Source organism: Heterodontus francisci, chromosome 46 (assembly GCF_036365525.1).
Source record: "Heterodontus francisci isolate sHetFra1 chromosome 46, sHetFra1.hap1, whole genome shotgun sequence".
Taxonomy (NCBI): Eukaryota; Metazoa; Chordata; class Chondrichthyes; order Heterodontiformes; family Heterodontidae; genus Heterodontus; species Heterodontus francisci.
This window is the reverse complement of record NC_090416.1, coordinates 14,359,308-14,385,730: the sequence shown is the minus strand read 5'-3', so window position 1 is coordinate 14,385,730 and position 26,423 is coordinate 14,359,308. Positions and strand designations below refer to the sequence as shown.

General features: G+C 46.2%; 1 protein-coding gene and 1 long non-coding RNA gene across 2 annotated transcripts; one reads left to right on the top strand and one right to left on the bottom strand.

Annotated features, from left to right (window-relative positions):
- Positions 1-133: 133 nt before the first annotated feature.
- Positions 134-17,132, top strand: LOC137356734 (uncharacterized). The gene is made up of 4 exons (XR_010971098.1): positions 134-163; positions 5,156-5,313; positions 8,942-9,016; positions 16,675-17,132. It is a non-coding gene; the product is annotated as an uncharacterized lncRNA (long non-coding RNA).
- mllt11 (MLLT11 transcription factor 7 cofactor) lies at positions 7,898-19,637 on the bottom strand. The gene is made up of 2 exons (XM_068022461.1): positions 19,527-19,637; positions 7,898-13,084 (listed from the first exon to the last, which is right to left on the bottom strand). The coding sequence occupies exon 2, from the start codon at positions 13,076-13,078 to the stop codon at positions 12,809-12,811; it is 270 nt and encodes an 89-aa protein (XP_067878562.1). The 5' UTR covers positions 13,079-13,084; positions 19,527-19,637; the 3' UTR covers positions 7,898-12,808.
- Positions 19,638-26,423: the final 6,786 nt, after the last annotated feature.

Genomic DNA, 26,423 nt, shown 5'->3' with positions numbered 1-26,423 from the left:
TCTTCCTTGCGCGGCGGCCTACCCGTCGCCGGCGTGAGGAGGGCCCGGGGGGGGGGGGGGGGGGGGAAGTAGTCCCGGGTGCGGACGAATATTTTTGGCGCGCATTTTATGCCCGTTCTTTTTCTCCTCTCTTGAGAGACCCAGGAGAGGAATTAATACATTGGTTAGTTTATAGACTATATATATATTTTTAAGTCATTCACTATTGATTGTAAGGTAACAAGGAGATCATCGAAAGTACTCAGTTGAAATTTAACTAAAGTTTTGCTTTTTAAAAATCCTTTCACCCCCCCCCCCCCCCCCCCCCCCCCCCAAAAGACTGGAAAGACATTTTGGTTCTGGCAGTTGAGCCCATTGGGTTTAAAAAGGGGGTTTCTTCCCAATTCTGAGCACTGCATTTTAGGAAGGATGCGAAGGCTTTATAGAGAGGGCGCAGAAAAGACTGGCTCCAGGGATGAGGGACTTTAGTTACATGGATAGATTGGAGAAGCGAAGGTTGAGAGGAGATTTGACTGAGGCGCTCGAAATCACGGGGTCTGGGCAGAGTAGATAGGGAGAAACTGCTGTCAAAGGGAAAGGTGTTTAGAGGACGGGCGAGGAGAGGTTTGAGGGCGGCCAGAGTAACCGCGAAGTTGAGTTCCGAGGAGGAGGGTGAGCGCAGGGCTGGAGATCGCTGAAGTAGGGCGGGATGTGGCCACGGAAGGATTTGAGTCGGGGAATCTGAAAAATAAATCTCATGGGGCATGGAGTGCCGGTTGTGAGGGTAAGTGGGGGTGAAGTCGCAGGTCATGGTATTGTGAATGAGCTGCGAAATGGTAGAGTGTTGGAGAAATCCATTCATGGGTTATTTAAGGTTGTAGGTTTATGGCTTTAGCTGCGGAGAGGCAGGCGAGATTTCTGAGGTGAAAGAAGCTGCGTTTGAGCACTCTGCCAAGGTACCACTTTCTGGGCTTGGTTTGACATGGCAGTCCGGGAGGTTGATGGAGTCTAAGAGGGTGTCTTTGATTTAGCCGGAGGAAACCCAATCTCCATTTCAAATCCTGATGTGCGAACATACGAATTAGGGGCAGGAGTAGGCCATTCAGCCCCTTGAGCCTGCTGCGCCATTTGATACGATCATGGCTGATCCGGCAGTTGAAGAGCCTAGGATCAAAGCCGAAGGTGTAGCTCAGCCTTGTCAGCATGACGTGCGGAAGCTGACCCTATCTTTCTTATTAGCATCAACAAGGCAAGCCATGTGATTAATGAAGGAAATAAGGGTCAAGAAAGCCTTTGAGCTGGTTCTCATCTTTGTTTTCAAATCCCTCCAAGGCTTCGCCCCTCCCTGTTTCTGTAATCTCCAGCACCACAATGCTCAGATATCTGCAGTTATCCTATTCTGGCTTCTTAAGCATCCGATTTTCATTGCTCCACCTCTACTGTCTGTGTCTTTGGCAGCCGAAGCTCTGGAATTCCCTCCCCTAAGCCTCTCTGACTCTCTACCTGACTTTCTTCTCCTTTCAGTCACTCCTTAAAAGCTCTTTGACCAAGCTTTTGGCCGTCTGCCCTAATATTGCCTTACGTAGCTTGATTTTTACTTTTGCTTTATAACGCTCCTTGGAGAGCCTTGGGGTGTTTCATTACATTAAATGAGTGAGATAAGCATAAGTTGGAAAGGTTAAAGGTTGGGAAAATGGGAAGGGTTGAGGAGGGGTGTTTTTGAGGACCGGAGTGATAGCTTTGGGGGGGGTTCCTCTTGGGTAAGCGAGAAGTCAGAAAGTATAGGTTCGAGATGGAGAAGCTGAATAGTCAGAAACTGGGATTGGAGGGTTCAAGGGAGCAAGTGGCGGTGGGCTTCAGGGATGAGGAATGTAGTGAGTTTTGGTTGGGAGATGGAGGAAAAACTTCATGGACAGGAGCGGAATGAGGCAGGAGAGCAAATGGCTTTGTTTTCAGATGCAAGTCCACAATCTCTTTGCCTTTGGTGCCCATCAACAGCTTATAAACCCAACACAAATGGGAGTTGCGTTCATTTTTGAGTGACTTGCAGCACTCAGGTATGTAAATGAAAACAAGTAGATGTCACTCCCGGTTAGATCGCCTGAGATTCGAACATTCCTAAAAATGTGAAAACAGACACTAACGTCCTTCTTGGATGTGCTTTTTTTGGGTCCTTTGACTCAACTGGTTATGCCAGAGAGTAACTGAACCAACCAGGGTTCGATGCTCTTTCTTGTGAAAGAAAGTACTTTCCTTTCATGACCTCGGGAAGTCCCAAAGCGCTTTATAGCCAATGAAGTACTTTAGAATGGAAGTCACTGTTGTAATGTGTGGCAGCCAATTTGCACAGAACAAACTCCCTCACACAGCAATGAGATAAATGACCAGAGTATCTGTTTTTAGGTGTCGGTTCAAGGCAGGAATCTGCAACTTGCAGCTGGCTAACATCTCACTTGTGCTGTAAATAAACTTGTTTGAGTGGTATAGCTATAATCATAGTTATAGATAATGCCTTTGTTTGAGGAACAGGTTCTCTGGTTGTGACCATTATTGTTTCTAATATAGCTGAGACGGTATATTCTGAATGCGCTATTAGAGGCTATTTTCTCACGAGAATCAATAGCTGGACAAAATTGTCTTAATTCTACGTCTCTTAAGTTGTAGTTTGTTTTAAAGATGACTTTACTGACAAAATTATGGCTAAAAAAGTTTTTAAAACGCGATAATTCAGAGTTAGCTCTGTTTTAATTTTTTTTCTTTTCCATTGATGCATAAATTCAATGCGTGTATTTTATTATACATGTAAATTATGCATTCTACTGGAGGCACTCGGTAATTTCTGAGTATTTGGTTTAGAAATGCTGAAATTTCACCTTGCAGCTCCCGATATAGATCTGTTATAGATAATGCCTTTGTTTGAGGAACAGGTTCTCTGGTTGTGACCATTATTGTTTCTAATATAGCTGAGACGGTATATTCTGAATTAGACAGATACTCTGGTCATTTATCTCATTGCTGTGTGAGGGAGTTTGTTCTGTGCAAATTTTATTTTCGGCAAATGTTTCTATAAAGGCTCTTCAGGTAAAAATGGTTGTTGACCCTGAGTTTGGGGGGGTAAATGTTTGGCACGACACCAGGGAGAACTCTCCCGCTCTTCAGAGAGTGCCGTCGGATCTTTTGCAACCTCCAGAGAGGGCAGATCCTCTCTGATGATGCCAACTTAGAAGGAACAGTAAGTGGTGCAGTTGGGAGCAAGAAATTGCAAAGCGACATAGACAGATTAAGTGAGAGTGCAAAACTCTGGCAGTTAGAGTTTAATGCAGGTAAGAGTACAGGTAGATAAGGTAGGCATATGGGATACTTGCCTTTATTAGCCGAGGTACAGAATATAAGAGCAGGGAGGTTATGATGGAGCTGTATAAAACGCTAGTTAGGCCACAGCTGGAGTACTGTGTACAGTTCTGGTCGCCACACTATAGGAAGGATGTGATTGCACTGGAGAGGGTGCAGAGGAGATTCACCAGGATGTTGCCTGGGCTGGAGCATTTCAGCTCTGAAGAGAGACTGAAAAGGCTCGGGTTGTTTTCCTTAGAGCAGAGAAGGCTGACGGGGGACAAGATTGAGGTATACAAAATTATAAGGGGCATTGATAGGTTAGATAGGAAAAGACTTTTAGCGGAGGGGTCAATAACCGAGGGGCATAGATTTAAGGTAAGGGGCAGGAGGTTTAGAGGGAATTTGAGGAAAAATCTTTTCACCCAGAGGGTGGTTGGAATCTGGAACACACTGCCTGAAGGGGTGGTAGAGGCAGGAACCCTCACAACATTTAAGAAGTATTCAGATGAGCACTTGAAACGCCATAGCATACAAGGCTACAGGCCAAGTGCTGGAAATAGGGATTAGAATAGTTAGGTGCTTGATGGCCAGCACAGACACGATGGGCCGAAGTGCCTGTTTCTGTGCTGTATAACTCTATGACTCGATTGGGTTTTATCTCAAGGGGAGCAGAGTGCAAAGGAGAGGAATTTATGCTTAGTTGTATAGAGCTATAGATCAGACCCCATCTCGAGTAACAGTGTTCAGTTCTGGACACCACATCTTCCCTCAGGATATATTGCTTGGAGGGGGTGCAGCGCAGATTCACCAGAGCAATATTGGAGCTTAAGACGGTAAATTCCTTAAACTTGGCTTGCGGTCCCTTGAGCATAGACGTTTGAGGTGTTTAAAATGGGCAAAAAAGGATTTAGAAGGGTAGTTGCAGAGAAACAATTTCCTCTGGTGGGGGAATCAAAAACAAAGGGACCTCTTCTTAAAATTAGGGCCAGGCCATTTAGGAGGGAAATCAGGAAACACTTCGCACAATGGGTAGTGGTAATCTGGAACTCTTTCTTTTCCCCAAATGGCTGTGGATGGCAGGGGGGGGGGAACAACTGAAGCTTTCAAAGCTGAGATCAATAGATTTTTGTTGGGTAAGGGCATCAAAGGATATGGAGCAAAGGAGAGTAGTTGGATCAACCATGCTCTAATTGAATGGCGGAGCAGGATTGAGGGGCTGAATGGTCTCCTCCTGTTCCTGTGTCCTGATTTCTTTTGGACAGCTCACACTGGCTTATGGAAACTACATTGGGATTGCTGGCAGTGGGTTGGGATTTCCAGGTGACTGATCCCCACTGAAGCAATTTGAAGACTTGGCGAAAATAATCATTCCGCATGGATTCAATGGAGACCTTGGAACAGCTCGAGAGACCCAAAGAACATAGAATCCTACAGGACAGAAAGAGGACATTTGGCCCATCGCACCTGTGCCAGCTCTTTGAAAGAGCTATCCGATTAGACCCACTCCTCCTCTCCCCATACTCCTGCAAAGCATTTTCCCAATCAGGCAGCCGCAACATGCAAAGTATTTATCTATTTCCCTTTTGATTTGCCTGATTTTTAAGCTGTCCTTTCTCTCCTGTCTTGAAAACCAGCCGAACATTTTGCAAGTCCGGGGGTCCAGTTGCCTCTTCACAACGTGATTGTTCATTTTTTTAATACTAATTTACTGATTATACCTTATTAACTCTCTTTCTCATGGATTTGATGGTTAGAACAAATCCCCAGAAATAATTCTTCCCCCCCCCCCCCCACTCCCCTCCCCCCCCAGTTTGCTATATTAAAGTTTATTTTTGATCAGACTTTCAGTGACCACAGCTCTTCAAAGAAACCTGGCTGAGTTTCGGACGGTCGCTGAACCAGCATTGAAGGCTTTCCTTGATGTGGATGAAGGGCAGATCGGCACGTTTGGCAAACTACGCTCACCTCTTGTTGACGTGAACTTGCATGTTCATAACGGTAAAGCATCCCAAGGCACTTCATTGGAGCGTTATCAAACAAAATTTGGCTCTGAACCACATATGCAGATACTAGAACAGATGACCAAAAGCCTGATCAAAGAGGAAAGCTTTAAGAAGTGGAGGAGGGAGAGGTGGAAAGGTTTAAGAGGGAATTCCAGAGCTTGGGGACCAGGCAGTTGAAGGGGTATAGCCACCAATGGTGAAATGATTAAAGTTTCCCACAGCACCTTCCCATGCAATCACAGGAGCTGTAATTACCTGCCCTTTTACCTCCTCCCTCCAAAACTCCTTCCAGGTGAAGCAGCAATTTACTTGTACTTCCTTCAACTTACGATACTGTATTCGTTGCTCACAACGCGGTCGCCTCTACAGTGGGGAGACCAAGCGTAGATTGGGTGACCAATTTGCGGAGCACCTCCACTCAGTCCGAAAGCACGACCCCGAGTTGCTTGTCGTTTCAACTGATCACCCTGTTCTCATGTCAATTTCTGTCCTTGGCCTGCTGCAGTGTTCCAATGAACATCAATGTAAGCTTGAGCAGAAGCACCTCATTTTCCGATTAGGCACTCTACAGCCTTCCGCTCTCGACGTTAAGTTCAACAATTTCGGAGCATGACTGGCCTTTTTTTTAAAAAAAATTTAACTTTAAAAAAAATTTTTTTTTTTTTTTTAAACCATGTGCCTGCCTTAAACTTGGTTTTTCATTTTGTGCATTTGCACAGAGCTGCTCATTATTCTGCCATTAACACTCCCTCTGGACTTTGTCTTTCACCACAACCATTGTCCCATGACATCTTTGTCATTTAATCTCTCCTGCCCTCTGCCCTATCAAACACCTTCCCTTTTGTTCTCCTCCCCACCCCTCTCCTTCACTTGCTTAAAACCTAATATGCTTCTAACCTCTGCCGGCTCTGATGAAAGGTCACAGACCTGAAATGTTAACTCTGCTTCTCTCGCCACAGATGCTGCCTGACCTGCTGAGTATTTCCAGCACTTTCTGCTTTTATATCAGATTTCCAGCATCTGCAGTATTTTGCTTTTGATTATAATTGGGGTTGTGCAAGAGGCTAGAAATGGAGGAGCACAGAGCACCTAGGTGTGGGGTGGTGTAGAATAGCATCGAAACAGGCCGTTCGGTCCATTCTGGCATTTATGCTGCACAGAAGCCTCCTCCCACCCCTCCTCTTCTAACCCTATCAGCTGAAGTTATAAATGCACCAGGCAATGTGGGATTGAACCATGACCAGGGAATATTCCAGGTTTAAACCTTGGTCTGTGCTGTCAGCTAGGGTGGGGATGGAGCAGCACCAGTTGGCCTCAAACCAGGGGCAAGGGAGGTCAAAATTAGCCTGGGTCCCCCACTTCCAATTGCTGTCCAGCAGGTTCTCGCCCACAAAAAAGCTGTTGTCAGAAGAAAAAATTTCTAAACCAAGATTGATGAGGTTTTTGTTAGACAAGGGTAATAAGGGTTACAGAACCAAGGCTGATAAATGGAGTTAAGATACAGACCAGCCTCTTCTCTTCTTGGGCAGTCCCTCGGGATCGAGGATGACCTGGCTTCCACTCCAGTTCAATGGGTTTTGAGATGGCTGATAAGTCCAGTGCGTGAACTGCAGACTCTGCCGTGTGAGGGGCAGGTGGTGCTTGAAGGGTCAGGTAGACGAATAGTTTGGAGTTTTGTGAGCTCTCTCCGACGCCTCGACTTTGCCTCCGCATGTTCCCGACAAAGTCCCCCAAGGTGAACGCTGCCTTCCCGAATGAGCTTTCTCCATTTAGGATGGACACGAGCCAGGGACTCCCACGAGTCGATGGGGACGTCTGACCTCTTCAGGGATGCTTTGAGGACGTCTCTAAAGCGTTTCCGCTGTCCTGGGAGTCTCCTGCCGCGACCAAGTTCTGAGTAGAACAGCTGCTTTGGGAGTCTGGTGTCAGGCATGCAAACAACACGTCCCACTCAGCAGGGCTGGTTTTGAGTGATTAGCGCCCCGATGCTGGGCAGGTTGGCTTGGGAGAGGACACTGCTGTCTCAGGTTTGAGATCCTGATCCTCAAATACTCTCTTCCTTAGTCGGCCAAAGGCTGAGCTGGCACATTGGAGGCAATGATGACATCATCAATCTCTGCCTTCGCTGAGAGGAGGCTCCCAGTATGTGGATATTGGTCCACATTTTCCAGGATCTCACCGTCTTGATTGACTGGGGAGGTGTTGTGCTGTGGGGGCTTGTTGGAAGAAGACTTTGCCGAGTGAAAACCAGCTATTACCTAATTGAATGGCAGAATAGGCTCGAGGGAGTATGTGGCTTAGTCTGCTCCTATGCAAGTGGAAAGAATGATCCCCTGAAAACTGGTAAAAATCTGTAATCCCGAGTAATAATGGAATTTGACTCAATCAGTTACTGCTGACCAACCTGCCTTGACTATAAATTGGCGGGATGCGACTTCCCCCCCGACCCCCCTCCCAAAACACCAATAAAGATCCTGGATTCTTGTCATGAAAACAGAAGTGGATTTGTTTGGAGTCACCAGAAAATAGCACAAGTAACTTCGACAACACATTTTCCTTTTATTTAATGAGTTCAATTTATTGGTTAGTTCTATGCGGTTCAAACAAAGTAACTGCAGTGGACATAGCAGCAGAGGGACGTTAACACTGTGCTAAGGTAGGTGCCTCCAGATATCAATGGGAGGGGCATTTCATTGAAGAGCTAGGAACAATTAATTACTGCTGCCTTATGTTTGGCGGGGATAGTGTCGGGGTTAGTTTGAAGGCTGCACTGTGTAGGTTGTCAGGGAACGTAAAGCGACAAAGGAATCTGCCTTTACATGGCGCACTGCCAGTGTCTCTTGGGGGAAACATCCAAAGCAAGTCAAACCACCCCTCTGAATTCAGTGTCTATTTCTCTGTGACTGTGCCTGCGACTGGCTTCACTCCTCAAGTATGGAAAGCCAGTCATTCCTTAAGAGGTTGGTTGCAAAGGTGAAATCAAACCAGGCACTCTCCCTCTCTGGTGCGTTAGGAAGTTAGTCCCTCCTGTGTTTGACACTTTTTATTTCATAAAAGGAGGAATGTATACCCTTTGAAAGTCACTGGGAGAAACTTCGACTGACCTTTGCAAATTTGTGAGACTGGTGGTGACAAGTATGCCATGCCGTGACTTGCATGGGCAGTAAGTTCCCCCTCAGAATCTGGGCACCAGTGCACCCACGTGACCGGTGGGAGAGGGGAGCAGCTGGTGATATCACTGCCAACCCCACCAATGGTTGCCATTTGGCCACGTGACCACCGCAGGGTCATTTCCACCTGCCAATCCATCCGTGCGAGGAGGAGGGAACATTGGAAAATAACGAGAATCCACGTAATGGGGCGATTTATTGTTACAGACTTGCATTCCTGGTTCGATGGGAGCTCTGCCACACAAGAGGTCAGCACCCTCCCCCACACAACCTTTCTCTCGGACAGATGTACAAGGCAAAGAGTGCCGTTTGCTAAGAAAACTACTAAACTGAGTTGAAACACTTTGGCATTTTGCAAATTTTAAACGACTGGTTGTTCCCTTTTCCTATCAATCCCGTGGAAAGGTATGGATCACACTTTAAAGTATTTTTTTTTTTAAATGTCTTGTTTAGGAACTTGGGGTGAAGAGCGGAGGGTCATCACAAATGGACACCAGTGAATTTGAGAAGAGTAGGAGAGAAGGTCAGGTAAATAAAGAGAGCAGCAGTGTTTTGCCGACAGCCTATCTTGGGGTTTTGCAGATTGTAGGCAGAAGGGAAGGATTGAGGGAAGTTGGGAGCTCAACAGTTCTGGGAAAGAATGAAGTAGAGCAGCCATTGAGAGCCCTGATTACAGTGCAGTGAGGGTGCAGGGAGAGGAAGAGAGATGGCTATTGGCCCATAAAAATCCCAATCGCACAGTTGCGACTTTGCTGCATGAATCATTACACTATGTATAACACTATGTAGTTTTTATAGATCTGACTGCTCGACAGTACAGCAACCAGTGCTGAATTCGGCACTTTTGTAGCTCCTTTTACCACCATCCTTGCAAGTGAACAGAAATGATTGACTGACATGCACACAATTGAAATGCTCCCACAACTCTGAACTGTACAGACCAGAAGCTCCCAGGCATGATCCCGAGTTGGTGCAATGTTAGGTGATCACAGCCACGCTACTGGTGCAGTGGTGCTGCAATTTGATTAGAGATAGGGAGGACCAGAATCAGCCCAGTTTCCCACCCTTGCTTGTTATCCAGCAACTGGACACGTAGTTGAAGGGACTAATTTGAAGGGTAATTGGGGGGGGGGGGGGGGAGGAAAGCTGAGGTGCAGCACTAAATTGGACAGCTCTTTCAAAGAGCCAGTAAGGGCATGCATGACTGGCTGAATGACCTCCTTGCGGGCTGTAATGTTCCCTGATTCTATTCTGTGATGATTCTAACTCCTGCTGGTGGGTGAGGACGGTTTCAATCTCAGCTGTGGTGTCCTCTGTAACTGATTAGGCCCTCTAAAGCCTCACGGGTTAGCCTCGCATGCAGATAGTGGCCACTTTGACAAGGTACCAGGGAGTGCCCGGTGCCTGTGGAACCATCTTTCGGCAAGTGGCACGTGCCTTTGTGCGAGGGAGAACAAACTGGTGGGGAAAATAGTTCAGCAGTTCCACCCGGAATTCCAATGGAGAGGAAGAACTTGCATTTCTATAGTGCTTTTCACGACCTCAGGACCTCCCAGTGCTTTTTATAGTCGATGACGTACTTTTGAAATTGTGGTCAACTTAACGGGTGGACTTGAGTCTAACGAGCTGCATGAAGCTCGTTCCAGTAGAGGTCTTTAATGACTGATAGAGGCCTTTAAAATTATGAAAGGTTTTCAGAAGAGTAGACACAGAAAGTGTTTCCACTTGTGGGCAAGAGCGAAATTAAGAGGCCGTCAATATAAGATAGTCACCAAGAAATCTAATGGGGAATTCAGGAGAAACTTCTTTGCCCAGAGAGTGGTGAGAATGTGGAACTCGCTACCACAGGGAGTGGTTGAGGGGAATAGCAGAGATCCATTTAAGGGGAAGCTGGATAAACATGAGGGAGGAACGAATAGAAGAATTTGCTGATAGGTGTGAGAAGGATGGGAGGAGGTTCCAGTGGAGTAGTAAATGCCAGCTTGGAGTGATAGGGCCGAATGGCCTATTTCTGTGCTGTATTTACTTATGTAATATTCTCTAGCAGCGCGTTTCTGCAAACCTGGCTCTCTTTTGAAAGCAAAACTGCTCGCACCTCTGACAAACTTTGGAGCTCCTTGCCTTCCTCCTGCATTCTGAGCTTTTACAACCCAAGGTTAACAAGCTTCTCCTTTTCTGACATTGCCTCCCTCTTCTCTTATTCTTCAGCCTTGGGTGGCATCCCATGTTCAGACTTGACATTCCTCCTCCCCCCCCCCCCCCCCCTTCCCATCTCCTGGGCACTCGTCAGAAGTCTTGCCTGGAAAATCCAGTGTCCCTCAGTTGTCTTGTAAGTTAAACTTTTAAAAATAAAAATGCAATAAATAAATAAATAAATGTTTAAACATTAGACACAAAAAACCCATTAAATAAATAATTCACATTAATAAGAGCTTAAAACAATAATTTTTGACATTATCACCGAGTGCACTGAGTTTTGTTACGAAGTATGTTAATTAACGAGGTGCTGAGTTTGTTCTCGCCTCTCAAAGGTGTTGTATTGACCACCTTTTGTCAGGTTTCTAATATATATTTTACATTGCTGATTGTGGCCACTTCATTAATTAAAAAAACCCACAGCTCTGAGGTGTAGCAGCTGTGCATTGTAACTGCTGGCGGGGGAGGGGAGGGGGTGCAGTCACGTAACTACGAGCTGTGATTGCGATACCCCAGTTCAGTGTTGTCAGAGCACCCTGCTTTGGCAACGGAGGCACTCTCCACAAGGCTGACGATACCTCCTTTAATCTTTAAAGGCGCAGGTTTCTATTTTGTTCATCCAGGGAAATGTGCTGACCAGACTGATTTGTCGCAAATATTCCCCCACCGTCACTATTTACCCCACCCGCCCCCATTTATTATTTCACCCTATCCTGAAAGCTGGATCTTTAACCACAAAAGTGTTGTTTTAAAGGGACAGCACATAGCATTGCCTTATAGGGGTAGTGCTGCTGTGTTGGACACTTCATCTACAGCAGAGGGCGCACTGAGGGGTTATATGTAGAGGCTCTGGTTGTACCTGGGACATATAGGGTATGGTTTTGACCTTAGCTTCATGTTTTAAAAATAAAACAGGAGGGGACAAAAATTGGGAAGCCACATCCGAAAAGATCACACTGCGGCTGACACACTGTTCAAACCGGCTGCAGTGTTTGCCAGGGCGGCCGAATTAATTTCTTGGCATGGCAAATTGCTTTTGGCTCTGCACTGCAGCGAGTGTTGCTCCCTTCAGCTATAACTGGGTCTTTGTCACCATAGCAAAAGGGGCGGGGGAGAGAGGTTGCCCCGGGGGTTATTGTCAGGCTGCCCACAATCTCTTATGTTTCAGAATGGAAGAGGGAACTGGCAGCCAGGCAGATGGCTGTATAAACCAATTAGCAGTATGCGAGTGATATCTGTTGCATATATTGCTCCCAGGCATTCATGGTCCAACCATCCCCTCCCTTTTCCCTGTTGTTCTTCTGGGCTGCCTTGAGTATAGAAGATTAAGGGATGATCTAATTGAGGTGTTTAAGATGATTTAAAGGATTCAATAGGGTAGATCAGAGAGAAACTATTTCCTCTGGTGGGGTTTCCAAAACAATGGGGGCAGAACCTTAAAATTAGAGCCAGGCCGTTCAGGAGTGATGTCAGGAACCACTTCTTCACACAAAGGGGAGTGGAAATCTGGAACCCTCTCCCCAAAAAGCTGTTGAGGCTGGGGCTCAATTGAAAATTTCAGAACGGAGAGAGATAAATTTTTGTTAACGTCGGGTATTAAGGGATACGGAAGCAAGGTGGGTAAGTGGAATTAAGATACAGATCCACTCTGCTGTAATTGAATGGTGGGAGAGGCTTAATGGGCTGAATGGACCTGTTCCTATGCCTTTCACAATGTAGGTAATCGGCAAAAGAACCAGAGGGGGAAGATGGGGAGAATTTTTATGCAGTGAGTTGTTATGCAGGGCTTTGGGGCGAAGGGCAGGCGGAATAGGAATAATTGGATCATTTTTTCAACTAAGCAACGTGGGCATGATGGGCCGAATGGCCTCCTATGCTGTATCATTCTAATAGGAAGCTGAACATTGATTGATGATACATCTTACAACGAGGAGGGAATTGGAGCCCTGTACAACCATTGCAACTCAAAATGTGCGCAGGCTTTGATTCCCAAGTACATTTTGAAGGGTGATTAAATATAATGGGGGAGTAGTAAGGCAAGTGAACCTGTTGACACACACACACACAGAGTAAAATTTATGTTATGAATAGCACGTTATCAGCTCATTCAAGGCGACTTCTGTTTTAACAAGCTCCAAGCAGTTCCAACTCTAGTCCGCTGAAGCTTGCGATGGGGGCTCTCCAGAAGTTGAACGTGTTGTACTCAGCCAGGGTCTCGTCGTCCTCCTCTGACAGGCTCTGCGATGCATGAGGTTTGCCTGCTGAGGTCTGGCCTCCGGAGCCGGGTTTTGGGACGGCCAGCCCCAGCACCTCTATCTCAGCGAGGTCGATCATGGGGATGGGCATCCTCCAGAAGAGGAAGGAGTCATACTGGCTGTTCAGCAGGTCCAGCATCTTCAACTGGAAAAGAAGGGGCACAGGAATTTTTCAGTCATTGCTGTCAAAAAAATATTACAGAACTGGCCTAACTCTCTGGGTAAGTGTCATTGGGGAGAAACAAACAGGTACAAATGGAACAGTACATCGCAAAGAAAGACTTGCATTTATATGGTGCCTGTCACAGCAGCAACTTGCATGTTTGTGTCAGAAGGTCGCGGGTTCGAGCCTCACTCTGTACAAAATAGAGATTGACGCTGGCAGTGCAGCATTGAAGGATTGCTGCACAGTTGGAGGTGCCATCTTTTGGATGAGACGTTAAACTGAGGCCCTTGTCTGCCCTCTCAGGTGGATATAAAAGATCCCAGGGTCACCATTGGAAGAGTGCAGGAGTTCTGCCCAGGGTCCTGCGGCCAATATTTATCCCTCAACCAGCGTCACCAGAACAGATGATCTGGGTCATTATGACATTGCTGTTTGTGGGAGCTTGCTGTGCACAAATTGGTTGCCACGTTTCCTACATCACAACTTCAGAAGGTATTTCATTGGCTCTAAGTGCTTTGGGTTGTCCAGAGGTTGTGACAAGCGCGGTAGAAATGCAAGTCTTTTTTTAGTAAGTCTGAAAGGGATGTCCCAAAGAACTGCGCATACTGTGATGTAGGTGTTAGTTGCAGCTGTTTATGTGGGCAGCAGGATGCCGTACAAGAGTAAACAGGATGAATGACCAGTTAGTCCACTTTTGTTGGTGGAGGACTGTTGGCCACGTACCGGGAAAAGCTACCCCTGCTTCACCTCTTCAAATAGGGGGCCTTGGGGGGTTCGACACCCAGCAAAACATGTAGGTGAATCTCTTTGTTGGGGTGACTGGAGTGTAGTGTCTCATCCCAAAGGCGGCACCCGTGACAATCCCTCCCCACCCTTGCAGTGTCAGCTTGGGGGTTTTGTCAGCTCAGGGTCATGGAATGGCCCTAGAACCCATGACCTCTCAACTGCTGAGGCTGGACGGTGACCAGGAACAGCAGAAGCGATGACTGTGACTCATCCACTGAAGCTCGTCATTCCTCACTTGCCAAATAAATGGTTGTTTTTTTTTTGTTGACTGCCGACACTCCCATATTTTTCAATCATTTTTTTGTTTTTAAGTTGTTTTCCTCTGTACAGCTCCTACCTTGGGAATTGTACAGGAAGAATTGTTTCAGAGCACAATTCCTTTGATAAGGAATTATTTATTTCTTATGGAAACCAGGAACAATGCTTATTGTATCAAAAGTCTACAGTCCAGCCAAAACCATCAGGCAGGGTCCATGTCCTGCTGATGTACAATTTCACGGCATGGGAAGACAACAGTGCCTCATCGAGGTGATCACTGTTAGTCTGTGAAGCATGACGAGTCTACAGCACAAACAGGCCATTCGGCCCATCTGCTCCGTGCTGGGGTTTATACTCTACACAAGCCTCCTACCACCCTATCAGCATGTCCTTCGATTCCTTTCTCCCTCATGTGTTTAATCCAGCTTCCCCTTAAATGTATCCCTGCTATTCCCCTCAACCACTCCCTGTGGTAGCGAGTTCCACATTCTCACCACTCTCTGGAGAAAGATGTTTCTCCTGAATTCTCCATTGGATTTATTGGTGGCTGTCTTATGTTTATGACCCCTAGTTTTGGACTCCTCCACAAGTGATTCACATCTTCTCTACATCTCACCTATTGAACACTTTCATATTCTTAAAAGACCTCTATCAGGTCAGCCCTCGTCTTTCTAGAGAAAAAAGCCCCAGCCGGTTCAGCCTTTCCTGATAGTAATCATCTCAGTTCTGGTATCATCCTTGTAAATCTTTTTTTTCACCTTCTCCAGTGCCTCTATATTTTTAGTGAATGGGGACTAGATCTGTGCACTGTAACTAAGTGTGGTAGAACCAAGGTTCTATTCAAGTTAACATAGTGTCATGAAATGATGAGAATTAAAAAAATTAACTACCTGTTTGTAACAGTAGCTTCTCAAGTCTCTTGTTCTGGAAGTGTACTCCAGTGCTTTGTTTGCATTTTTCATGACCTTGTTACCAGGTGTTGCTACTTTTACTAATTTAGTGAACCTTCGTGTTGGTGGGTGTGTTAGAAGACTATTCAGCTGTAGCGTGCATCACGGATGAGCCTGACCTGGCCCTCTTCCATGTTCTTTCTGGCAGTGGTTAGTGAGGAGCGATCAGTCATGGCAACTCTGGGATATTTGCCTGCCTCTCCTCTCTTGCCAGTCCACCACCACCCTGGCCCCTTGTCCAATTGTCATGTCCGTACCCTGAGATCAGCTGCCAAGGCACGGACTGGGGCATTTGTGGCCTTTATGGTTCACTGTAACACAAATACTTTCTAAAAATTTGCTTGGAAAGCATTTGCATTTACATCGCGCCTGTCTGCAGTTTAGGCTAGCCTAGCCTGCTATTCCAGCACTAATGAGGGAGTATTGCACCGTCAAGAGGTTCCGTTGTTCCAATGAGATATTGAAACGAGGCCCCGTCTTGCTGTTCAGTTAACGTAAAAGATCCCATGATACTATTTGAAGAAGAGTAGCGGCGTTCTTCCCTCAACCAAAAATCACCTCCAAATGCAAGTTAATTGCTGCCTGTGGGAGCTTGCTGTGCACAAATTGGCTGCAGCGTTTCCTACAAAACAACTTTAAAAAGTAATTTGTTGGCTGTGAAGCACTTTGGGATGTCCCGAGGTAGTGAAAGGTGCTACATAAGTGCATTGGGAACTTCAGAGAGTCTGCGTAAATTAAGTTTCTGTGAAGATGCCGTCATTGCGGCTATGCGTAAAGGCACGGCAGTCAATATGTGCACAGCAAGAGTGACAGTAAGATGAATGGTGGGTTATTCTGCATTTGATGTTGCTTGAGGGAGAAATATTGGCCAGGATGCCAAATTGTCAAGAGATCCGTTAATATCTTTCTGGTCCATTGGAATAGGTAGACTGACAATGACTCGGCTTATATTCCCTTCAGTGTAGAAGATTGAGGGGTGGCCTAATCAAGGTGTTCAAGATGATTAAATAGGGTAGATTGAAACTATTTTCTCTGGAGGGGTTGGGGGGGTGGGGGGCGGGGGAGTCCAGAACGAGGGGCAGAACCTTAAAATTACAGCCAGCCCATTCGGGGTGATGTCAGGAAACACTTCTTCACACAAAGGGGAGCGGAAATCTGGAACTCTCTTCCCCCATGAAGATGGGGGAGTCTATTGAAAATTTCAAAACTGAGAACGATAGATTTTTGTTGGGTAAGGGTATCAACGGCTACAGAACCAAGGCAGATAGATGAGAGTAAGACACAGACTAGCCACAGTGCGGACACGATGAGCCGAATGGCCTCCTTCTGCACTGTAACAATTCTGTTATCTAATTGCTAATACAATGCTCCCTTGGCTCTGAAATCATCAACTTACATTATGTGCTCAAGGCCTGGAGTAGGACTTGCACCTGCAACCTGCTGAGTGGGAGCCAAGGTTACTACCAACTGAACCAAGATGCCATTTAAATTCTGCATTGTGCATGCAATTAAAATACTGGTTCTATCTGTACTGCACATTACATTCTGTATTGTCATGCCTGTATGTCCATCTAGGGCAAGACCTCCAACATGGCAGGAATATAACAATAACACTCCCTTCCCCCAAGTGAGACTGGACAACGTGGGGACAGAATTGAGAGTCAGCTCCGCAAGCTCATGAGGCGATGCAAGTGGCTTCAGCAAACACTGGGCAAAGAGAAAAATTCACCTAGATTTCTTGCGCCTCATCGCCACGTCTCCCCCCGTGGAAAAGTGCATCCGAGGGGAGGACCGGGCTGTGATGTGATCAGATAGTCTGCCTACACTCTATAGGCTCATACCATGAGTGATCACTTGAACTAGACGCTGGACTGTCCCATGAGGCTACATACATCTACACACACGCACATATACAGATAGCGAGATGATGCATAGTGGTTTATAATTGCAGGTCTATATCAAAAAGCTTGGGAGGAGAAATTGACCAGAATAACATTTCAATGTTAAGCCATCTGTTTATGGCGAGCAGCTGTTTGCCCCAGTAATAAATTCATGACTCATTCGCTGCTGAGGACTGTATTTGGCATTTTTGCCACGGCAATCCCTGATTCCAGGGACATGGCAGATGGTGCCCTCATTATGTCTGGTGAGCAATGTCAGTGTCTTCTGTTTGAGTTGAGTGGAAGGGCATCGATTTCAGCTTTCAGAGGAAGCTTATAGAACGAGAGATAGGATTCGCTCATCGATAAAAGGACATGGTCCATGCAGTTCCCCTTCTACTGTCACATGATGCAACCATAAGTGGACCAAACAGACCTGGGACAAGAGGTGAGGAAAATCCCCAGGTGATACAGCGATTTGGGAACCATAAATCACCTGCTCCGCTCAAGCACACTACACTTAACCACACCTCATGTCTCAAATTACTCATATAAAGTATCTGTTAAGTCTCATTTTCTGAAAAGAAATGTGACTAATTTCAGTTTGGATGGATCTATCCCCAGAGAGCCTGTTACAGATTTTGACCACACTTTCGCTCAGATTAATTGATTTTTTTTCCTGCTCAGCGCAGTTGTTTCTCTGGTCTGTGCTATTAGGGTAGGTATTGGGTAAAACAGTGACCGACCTGCCACGCTTCATGTCCTCGGGTAAAGTGGAGAGGAATTGGCTAACCTTCCTGCTCCCAATCACCATCCAGTGACCCATCCTTCTCGGTTTGGGTTCAACTGGGATAGCCTAGTTTACTGATGCTCGCTGTGGAAGAGAGCCACTTTGGAGAGGTGACAGAAAGGGAGAAAAAAATAAAGACTTTCATTTATACAGCCCTTTTCACATGAGATAATGATCAAATGATTTAGTTTTAGGCTCTGCGGGTCGCACTCTCGCCTCTGAGTCAGGAGGTCGTGGGTTCGAGTCCCCACTCCAGAGACCTGAGCACAAAAATCTAGGCTGACATTCCCAGTGCCAGTACCGAGGGAGTGCTCCACTGTCGGAGGTGCTGTTTTTTAGGACGAGACGTTAAACCAAGGCCCTTTCAGGTGGACGTGAAGGATCCGTTAGCCACTAGTTCTGATCCCAGAATGAGCTGACAGCCATCCACGATGTGGCCCGAGTGAGAAGATTTTTGATTGGCCAGGAAGGAGGAGTGCAAAGCAGACAAAGGTGGTCATTTTTTTTTTTAATCCTCAAGATGAGGGGTGGGGATGTTGACCACTGAATATGCTCACCTGCAGAAATGCCTACATGGTGATATTATCCTGCACCGTTGATGGGCCGGGCTGGGAATGGACGAAAGTAAGAAAAATTCAACAAGTCTCCCCAGTAAGATCACAAGCACTGGTTGGACATATTCCTGGAGGTTTCATTGCATCAAATGATCTTCTGGCACTAAAAGCTCCCACCATTAGCCATCCAACATGTTCATCCATCCGGTATCTAGCCCTACCGCAGCCAATTGCAAAATGGACAGGCTCTTTACGTTGACTGACTGGATGCTTCTTGACTGTCAGTCAAACGGCCTTCACTGTCTTTGCCCCGCCCCCATCTCTAATATATTTTTACAACTAAATAAACAAAAAGGATTCCAAAAAGACCCTCCCCTGTGATTTTTCTTCCTGGGCTGCCCCCTGGAGTGTCCCGGAAATTAATTCACAATTCCTGTAGAGTCTTGGTCAATCCCTGGTGCATAACCATAGATGACAGGGTGGGCTGTACCCCACCCAACCGAGCCAGAATTCCAGTGGCAAAACCAAATCCCACCGAGCACTGACAAAGCAGGCAAACAAACAGAATGCATCAGTATCACCGCCACTGGCTGGATAAGCCCCCCGGGGGTCCCTTCACAACCTCACCCACTCAGTAAAGCCCACTCTGCACCCCAGTGTGCACTTCCCCATATGTGCTGTCAACAGGTAACTGAATAAAATTTGCAGCGGAAAATCTGTGTAGGAGGGGTGTGATATTTGGGGCGTAAATTATATCCTCCCCCATTGTGAACGAAAGCTGGACACGTTGCAATCTTAGCTCTGTTTCTGTGCTACCCATTAGCAGCATCTTTAAGGGATGCTCGATTTAGACCTCACTACAAATCCCAAATCAAGCTCTGAAGAATATCTGACCCTGAAATACATATCAAAAATAGATTTGAGAAAGGCTGACTTTTGTCCCTAAGATTTCATGCACCCAATTCTGACTTCATTTTTAAAATAATCACTGCAATTTAAAAAAAAAGCTTTTGCTAAAATGAACCCACTTTAAGTATGTATAACGCCAAAGCTTTTTAATCTCCAGATATAATGAGTTAGGCAAATGAGCGGTGTAGCTAATCTATTGAATGAGCATGACAATGTAATTCTGAATCCTGACTCAGGTAAATATGAAACGTTTGAAAAGAAAAATGATTTGTGGTAAAATAGACACATACTGACCTTTTATGAGATTGGAATTATTTCTTTCAGGAAATGCCGGCTTGGTTGCTGAAGAGAGCTCTTTGTGTGTTTGTGAGACACAGTGTGAGAGACGCCCTTAGATTCCTTCCCTCCCCCTTCAGCCAGCTGATCGCTCTCTACTGCAATGCAGCCAAGGCTTGCTGAGACGGTCACGCCTGAACTACTTGATCAGTGCCAACACCAGCTGCCTTGTATTCTGCCGCCTTTATCCCAGCCCCCTCCTCCACTCGCCCTCCCTCACTCTTTCCATCCTTTCTCTAACAGCGCAGAATCCCAAAACTTGTCCCGTTCCACTCAATTAAAATTAGCGATAATAGAATGTGGCACTCTCTACCATGTGATAGCATAGGTGCATTTAACGGGAAGGTAGATTAAGTACACGAGGGAGAAAGGGTGTTTTGATGAAATAAGGTGGAAGGAGGCTTGTGCATAAAGCTGTTGGGCCAAGTGGCCTGTTTCTGTGCTACAAATTTTATGCAGCAGACTTAATTTGGAAAGAGACTGCTTTCTCAGTTTTTCCCATTTGTTTGCAAAATGCGTAATCCAGCGGTGTACAATCCAGCATTGTGTCACTTGGGTATAGGCAAAACGATGCTCAGTTCTGAATCTTATTGTAGCTTGGGATGAGACACGAAACTGAGGTCTTAACTGCCTTGCGGCGCTGGCTAGACTGGCATTTATTGCCTTTTCCTAGTTGCCACCTTGAGAAGGTGGTGGTGAGCCACCTTCGTGAACAGTCTGTGTGGTGAAGGTGCTCCCACGGGGCTGTTAGGTAAGGAATTCCAGGATTTGTACCCAGCGACCATGCAGGAATGGCCGACATACGCCCAAGTCGGGATTACGTGTGTGACATGGAGGGGAACTGGGAGGTAGTGGTGTTCCCATTGCACCCACTGCCCTCGTCCTTCTAGGTAGAGGCCGCAGGTTTGGAAGGGGCTGTCGAAGAAGCTGCTTGGCGAGTTGCTGCAGTGCATCTTGTAGATGGTACGCACTGCAGCCACAATGAGCCAGTGGTGGAGGGAGTGAGCGTTTAAGGTGGCAAATGGGGTGTTAACGTATGTTCTCAGCTGCATCCCACTCATGACCCTGTCACATGTCAGCATCATCTGTAGAGACATTTAACATCCCAACAACTCCCAGAACATAACATTTATTTGAAAAGGAAGGGAATTATATATACATAGTTCCTTTAACATGGTAAAATACCCCAAAGCACATCTCAGGGGTGCCATCAGGCAGTGCAGGGAGAAGAGTTGTGAGAGGTCAATTGAGAAAGTTGAGAGGAGATTTGATAAAGGTGTTCAAAATCATGAGGGGTCTGGTTAGAGGGGATAGGGAGAAAATGTTCCCATTGGTGGAAGGATCAAGAACCAGAGGGCAAAGATTTAAGGTAATTGGCAAAAGATGCAACGAGGCATGAGGAAAAACCTTTTCACACAGTGCGTAGTTAGGGTTTGGTATGCACTGCCTGAGATTGTGGTGGAGGCAGGTTCAATCAAGGATTTGAAGAGGGAATTGGATTGTTATCTGAAAAAGAAGAATGTGCAAGGCTGCGGGGAGAAGGTGGGGGAGTGGCACTAGGTAAATGACTCCTTCAGAAAGCCACCACAGCCAAGATGGGCAGAATGGCCTCTTTCGGTGCTGTAACCATTCTAGGTCCTCATGGTTTTAATTGAGGGGAAAGAGGTGGCAGGGTGGAGGGTTTTAGAGAGTCCATTGCAGTCTGTAGCCAAGACAGCTGAACACTTTGCCACAGACGATGGAGCAAAGGAAGGTGCAAGATGCAAAACAGGCCTGAGTCAGAAGAATGGAGGCCGCACATTCGCACACAATGCTGGAGGGGGTTACAGAGGTGGAAAGGAGCGAGACTGTAGAGGGACTCGTACACAAGGATTTCAACTTTGATGCAGTACAGGATAGGGAGGCCATGGAGGTTGACAATGGCAGGGCTGCGGAATAGGATGTGGGTAACATGTTTGAACCAATTATACCGTATGGGAACAGGCCAAGACTTCAGCTTATGTGATCGCGTCTTTCCAGAATCAACATCCTCCCAATGTCAATGCCCAAAAACTCCCATCTGGTAGAGATTGTGATTTTGATTCTCTCATCCAAAGCCTGGCTAGGCCAGTGAGGTCACTGACCAGAAGCAGCTCGTGAATGGGGGAGCATTGCTGTTTCAGAGCAGTCTGGGGGCTTTATTTGTGGAATGTGGGCATCACTGGCTAGGCCAGCATTTATTGCCCATCCTTAATTGCCCTTGAGAAGGTGATGAGTCGCCTTCTTGGACCCCTGCACTCTATGTGGTGTGGGTACTCCCACAGTGCTGTTAGGGAGGGAGTTCCGGGATTTTGATCTAGTGACAGTGAAGGAATGGCCAATATATTTCCAAGTCAGGATGGTGTGTGACTTGGAAGGGAACTTGCGGGTGTTGGTGTTCCCATGAGTCTGCTGCTCTTGTCCTTCTAAGTGGTAGAGGTCACAGCTTTGGAAAGTGCCATTGAAGGAGCCTTAGCGAGTTGCTGCAGTGCATCTTGAAGATGAAGGTGGCAGGACATATTGAGAGAGTGGTTAGCAAAGCATATGGGAACTTGGGTTTTATAAATAGTGGCATAGAGAACAAAAGCAGAGAAGTTATGCTGAACCTTTATAAAGCTCTCGTTAGGCCACAACTAAAGTATTGTGTCTGGTTTTGGTCACCACACTTCGGGGGAGGATGTGAGGATCCTTGAGAGGGTGTAGAGGAGATTTAACAGAATGGTTCCAAGGTTGGGGATTTTAGTTACAAGGTTAAGTTGGAATAGATGGGGTTGTTCTCCTTAGAGCAAGGGAGATTGAGGGGAGATTTGACAGTTGTATAAGATTATGACAGGCTTAGATAAGTTAGACAAGGAAAAATTGTTCCCATTAACAGATGGTACAAGGGCTAAGGAACACAGATTGAAGGTTTTGGGCAACAGATGCAGGGAGGGGGATGTGAGGAAGAACTTTTTCACGCATCAAGTGGTGATGACCTGGAACTCACTGCCCATGAGGGTGGTGGAAGCAGAGGCAATGATTTTAAAAGGAAATTGGATGGGCGCTTGAAGGAAATAAACTTGCAAAGCTACGGGGATTGAGTGGGGAAGTGGGACTGACTCAATAGCTCTGCGGAGAGCCGTCGTAGACTCGATGGGACGAATGCCATCCCTCTATGCCATCAATAACTGACTATATGATACGGTACACACTGCTGCCACTGTGCGTCACTGGTCAAGTTTCGGGTGGTGGATGGGGTGCCGATCAAGTTGGCTGCATTGTCCAGGATGGTGTCAAGCATCTTGAATGTTGTTGGAGCTGTACTCATCCAGGAAAGTGGAGAGTATTCCATCACTAACGTGTGCCTTGTAGATGGTGGACAGGCTTTGGGGAGTCAGGAGATGAGTTACTTGCTGCAGAATTCCCAGTCTCTGACCTGCTCTTGTAGCCACAGTATTTATGTTTTTGGTCCAATTACGTTTCTGGTCAATGGTGAACCCCAGGATGTTGATAGTGGGGGAATTCTGCAATGGTAATGCCATTGAATGTCAAGGGGAGATGGCTAGATTTTCTCTTGTCAGAGATAGTCATTACATGGCACTTGTGTGGCATGAATGTTATTGCCACTTATCAGCCCAAGCCTGATTGTTGTCCCGGTCTTGCTGCATGCAAGCATGGACTGCTTCAGTATCTGAGGAGCTGCAAATGATATTGAACACTGTGCAATCATCAGTGAACATGGAGGGAAGGTGATTGATGAAGCAGCTGAAGATTGTTTGGCCCAGGACACCCTGAAGATACCCTGCAGTGATGTCCTGGGGCTGAGATGATTGGCCACAACCATCTTCCTTTATGCTAGGTATGACTCCAACCAGTGGAGAGTTTCCCCCCGATTCCCAGCTTGCTGAAAATTGGGCCCTGTATGCTACCAGTATGTCCTGTTTACTGGGGTCCAAGTGGGTTTGGAGAAGCTCCCAGACCTGTCCTACTATTGAAATGAACAGTGCCTGCCCAATGTAAGCCAACTGCATTGTCAGTAGTCACTTCACTATTTCTTGTTGCACTTTGACAACCTGGGGAATATTTTAAGTCGAAAGTCTTCCTTCCCCTTCGTAGTTACGAAAAGTGCTTTACAGCTAATGATATACTTTTGAAGTGTACTCACTGTTGTAATGTGGGAAACACGGCAGCCAATTTGCGCACAGCAAGCTCCTACAAACAGCAATGTGATCATGACCAGAACATCTGTTCTCTTTGTGATGTTGATTGAGGGATAAACATTGGCCAGGACACCGAGGAGAACTCCCCAACTCTTCTTCGAAATAGTGCCATAGGCTCTTTTACATCAACCCAAGCAGGCAGATGGGGGCCTCGTTTAACAGCTCATCCAAAATGCAGCATCTCCAACAGTGCAGCACTCTCTCAGTACTGTACTAGAGTGTTAGCCTTGATTTTTGTGCTCAGGCCCTGGAGTGGGAATTGAACCCAGAACTCTATTAATCAGAGGCAAGAATGCAACCAACTGAGCCACAGCCAAAACACAATACTAAAGTGCTATAGCATGTCTGAGCATTCAAAGATCCAGTCCCAAGATATTCTGAACCGGAGAATGTTCTGCTCCTGTGGCAGTTCGGAGTGCAGCATTAACTACTGGATTCCAACACAAAGAGAAACAGGGAGAAAATTAAATCAAATTGCCCCCACCCCGGGTCTACACTTTTCTGAACTATACAAACGCAGCTCTTTGAGCTAATCCTTTTGATTTAGAATTAATCCTGTGATCCTCCTCCACACCCTTTCCAAAGCTTCAATAAACTCCATCAACCTGAGGAGATCAAAGTAGACACAGTATTCTAACTACGGCCTAACCAAGGCCTTGTACAAGGACAATAGTATGCTTTGTTTTGTCATGAGGTGTCCTGCAATTACAAAAGAGGATCCATGTTACTTTAGCTGTAGCCTCATGGCATTAGTCATGAGCCTATAGAGAGTGATGCACTGTAACACCCAGATCTTTGTCATCACTGCTTTCAATTCTTTTCCTGTAGGGTGCCTGTATCATAGACTCACAGAATGATACAGCACAGGAAGAGGACATACGGCCCATCGTGCCTGTGATGGCTCTTTGAAAGAGCTATCCAATTAGTCCCATTGCTCCCCCCCAACCCTGCGAGTATTTATCTAATTCCCTTTTGAAAGTTACTATTGAATCTGCTTCCACTGCCCTTTCAGCAGCGTGTTCCAGATCACAACAACTCACTGCGTAAAAAAAAAATTCTCCTCATCTTAACCTTGGTGCTTTTCCCAATTTTCTTAAGATTTATATTTACAGCATTGCCCACACACATAACACTCCACTTTCCTAAGTTAATCATCATTTACCAAGCACAGGCCAATTCACTCAACACACCGGGGCCTGCTTTCAGTTGACCATCCTTGACAGTCCTCAACCCTCGCATGTATCTTGGTGCTGTCTGCTAACTTACAAATCATTCCCCCACAACACCTACATCTAGGTCATTAAGGAAGATAACGAATAGCAAAAAGTCCTAACACTGATCCCTGAGGGGCACCACTAGTAATTGGTTCTCCAAGCAGAACTAGTAACTAAATCCAGCAGCACCAACTTGCTACATACGAGCAACTCATCCAATTCACAATCCATTGATACCATGAATGATAATCATTATCAATCCACTAATACCATTAATCCATTAACATTCTGTCTTGTAGAGAAGTCTCTTCTGAGGTACATATTCAAAAGCTTTTTGAGAGTCCAGGTAGACTATGTCTAACCAGGTCTCTCTCATCTACTAACATTAGAACATTACAGCGCAGTACAGGCCCTTCGGCCCTCGATGTTGCACCGACCTGTGAAACCATCTGACCTACACTATTCCATTTTCATCCATATGTCTATCCAATGACCACTTAAATGCCCTTAAAGTTGGCGAGTCTACTACTGTTGCAGGCAGGGCGTTCCACGCCCCTACTACTCTCTGCGTAAAGAAACTACCTCTGACATCTGTCCTATATCTTTCACCCCTCAACTTAAAGCTATGTCCCCTCGTGTTTGCCATCATCATCCGAGGAAAAAGACTCTCACTATCCACCCTATCTAACCCTCTGATTATCTTGTATGTCTCTATTAAGTCACCTCTCCTCCTCCTTCTCTCTAACGAAAACAACCCCAAGTCCCTCAGCCTTTCCTCGTAAGACCTTCCTTCCATACCAGGCAACATCCTAGTAAATCTCCTCTGCATCCTTTCCAAAGCTTCCACATCCTTCCTATAATGCGGTGACCAGAACTGCACGCAATACTCAAGGTGCGGCCTCACCAGAGTTTTGTACAGCTGCATCATGACCTCGTGGCTCCGAAACTCGATCCCCCTACTAATAAAAGCTAACACACCATATGCCTTCTTAACAGCCCTATTAACCTGGGTAGCAACTTTCAGGGATTTATGTACCTGGACACCAAGATCTCTCTGCTCATCTACACTACCAAGAATCTTCCCATTAGCCCAGTACTCTGCATTGCTGTTACTCCTTCCAAAGTGAATCACCTCACACTTCTCCGCATTAAACTCCATTTGCCATCTCTCAGCCCAGCTCTGCAGCCTATCTATGTCCCTCTGTACCCTACAACACCCTTCGACACTATTCACAACTCCACCGACCTTCGTGTCATCCGCAAATTTACTAACCCACCCTTCTACACCCTCATCCAGGTCATTTATAAAAATGACAAACAGCAGTGGCCCCAAAACAGAACCTTGCGGTACACCACTAGTAACTAAACTCCAGGATGAACATTTGCCATCAACCACCACCCTCTGTCTTCTTTCAGCTAGCCAA

Bases quoted from the DNA above. Each gene is read 5' to 3' on its own strand.
- mllt11 (XM_068022461.1), bottom strand. From the start codon at position 13,078: ATGCTGGACCTGCTGAACAGCCAGTATGACTCCTTCCTCTTCTGGAGG.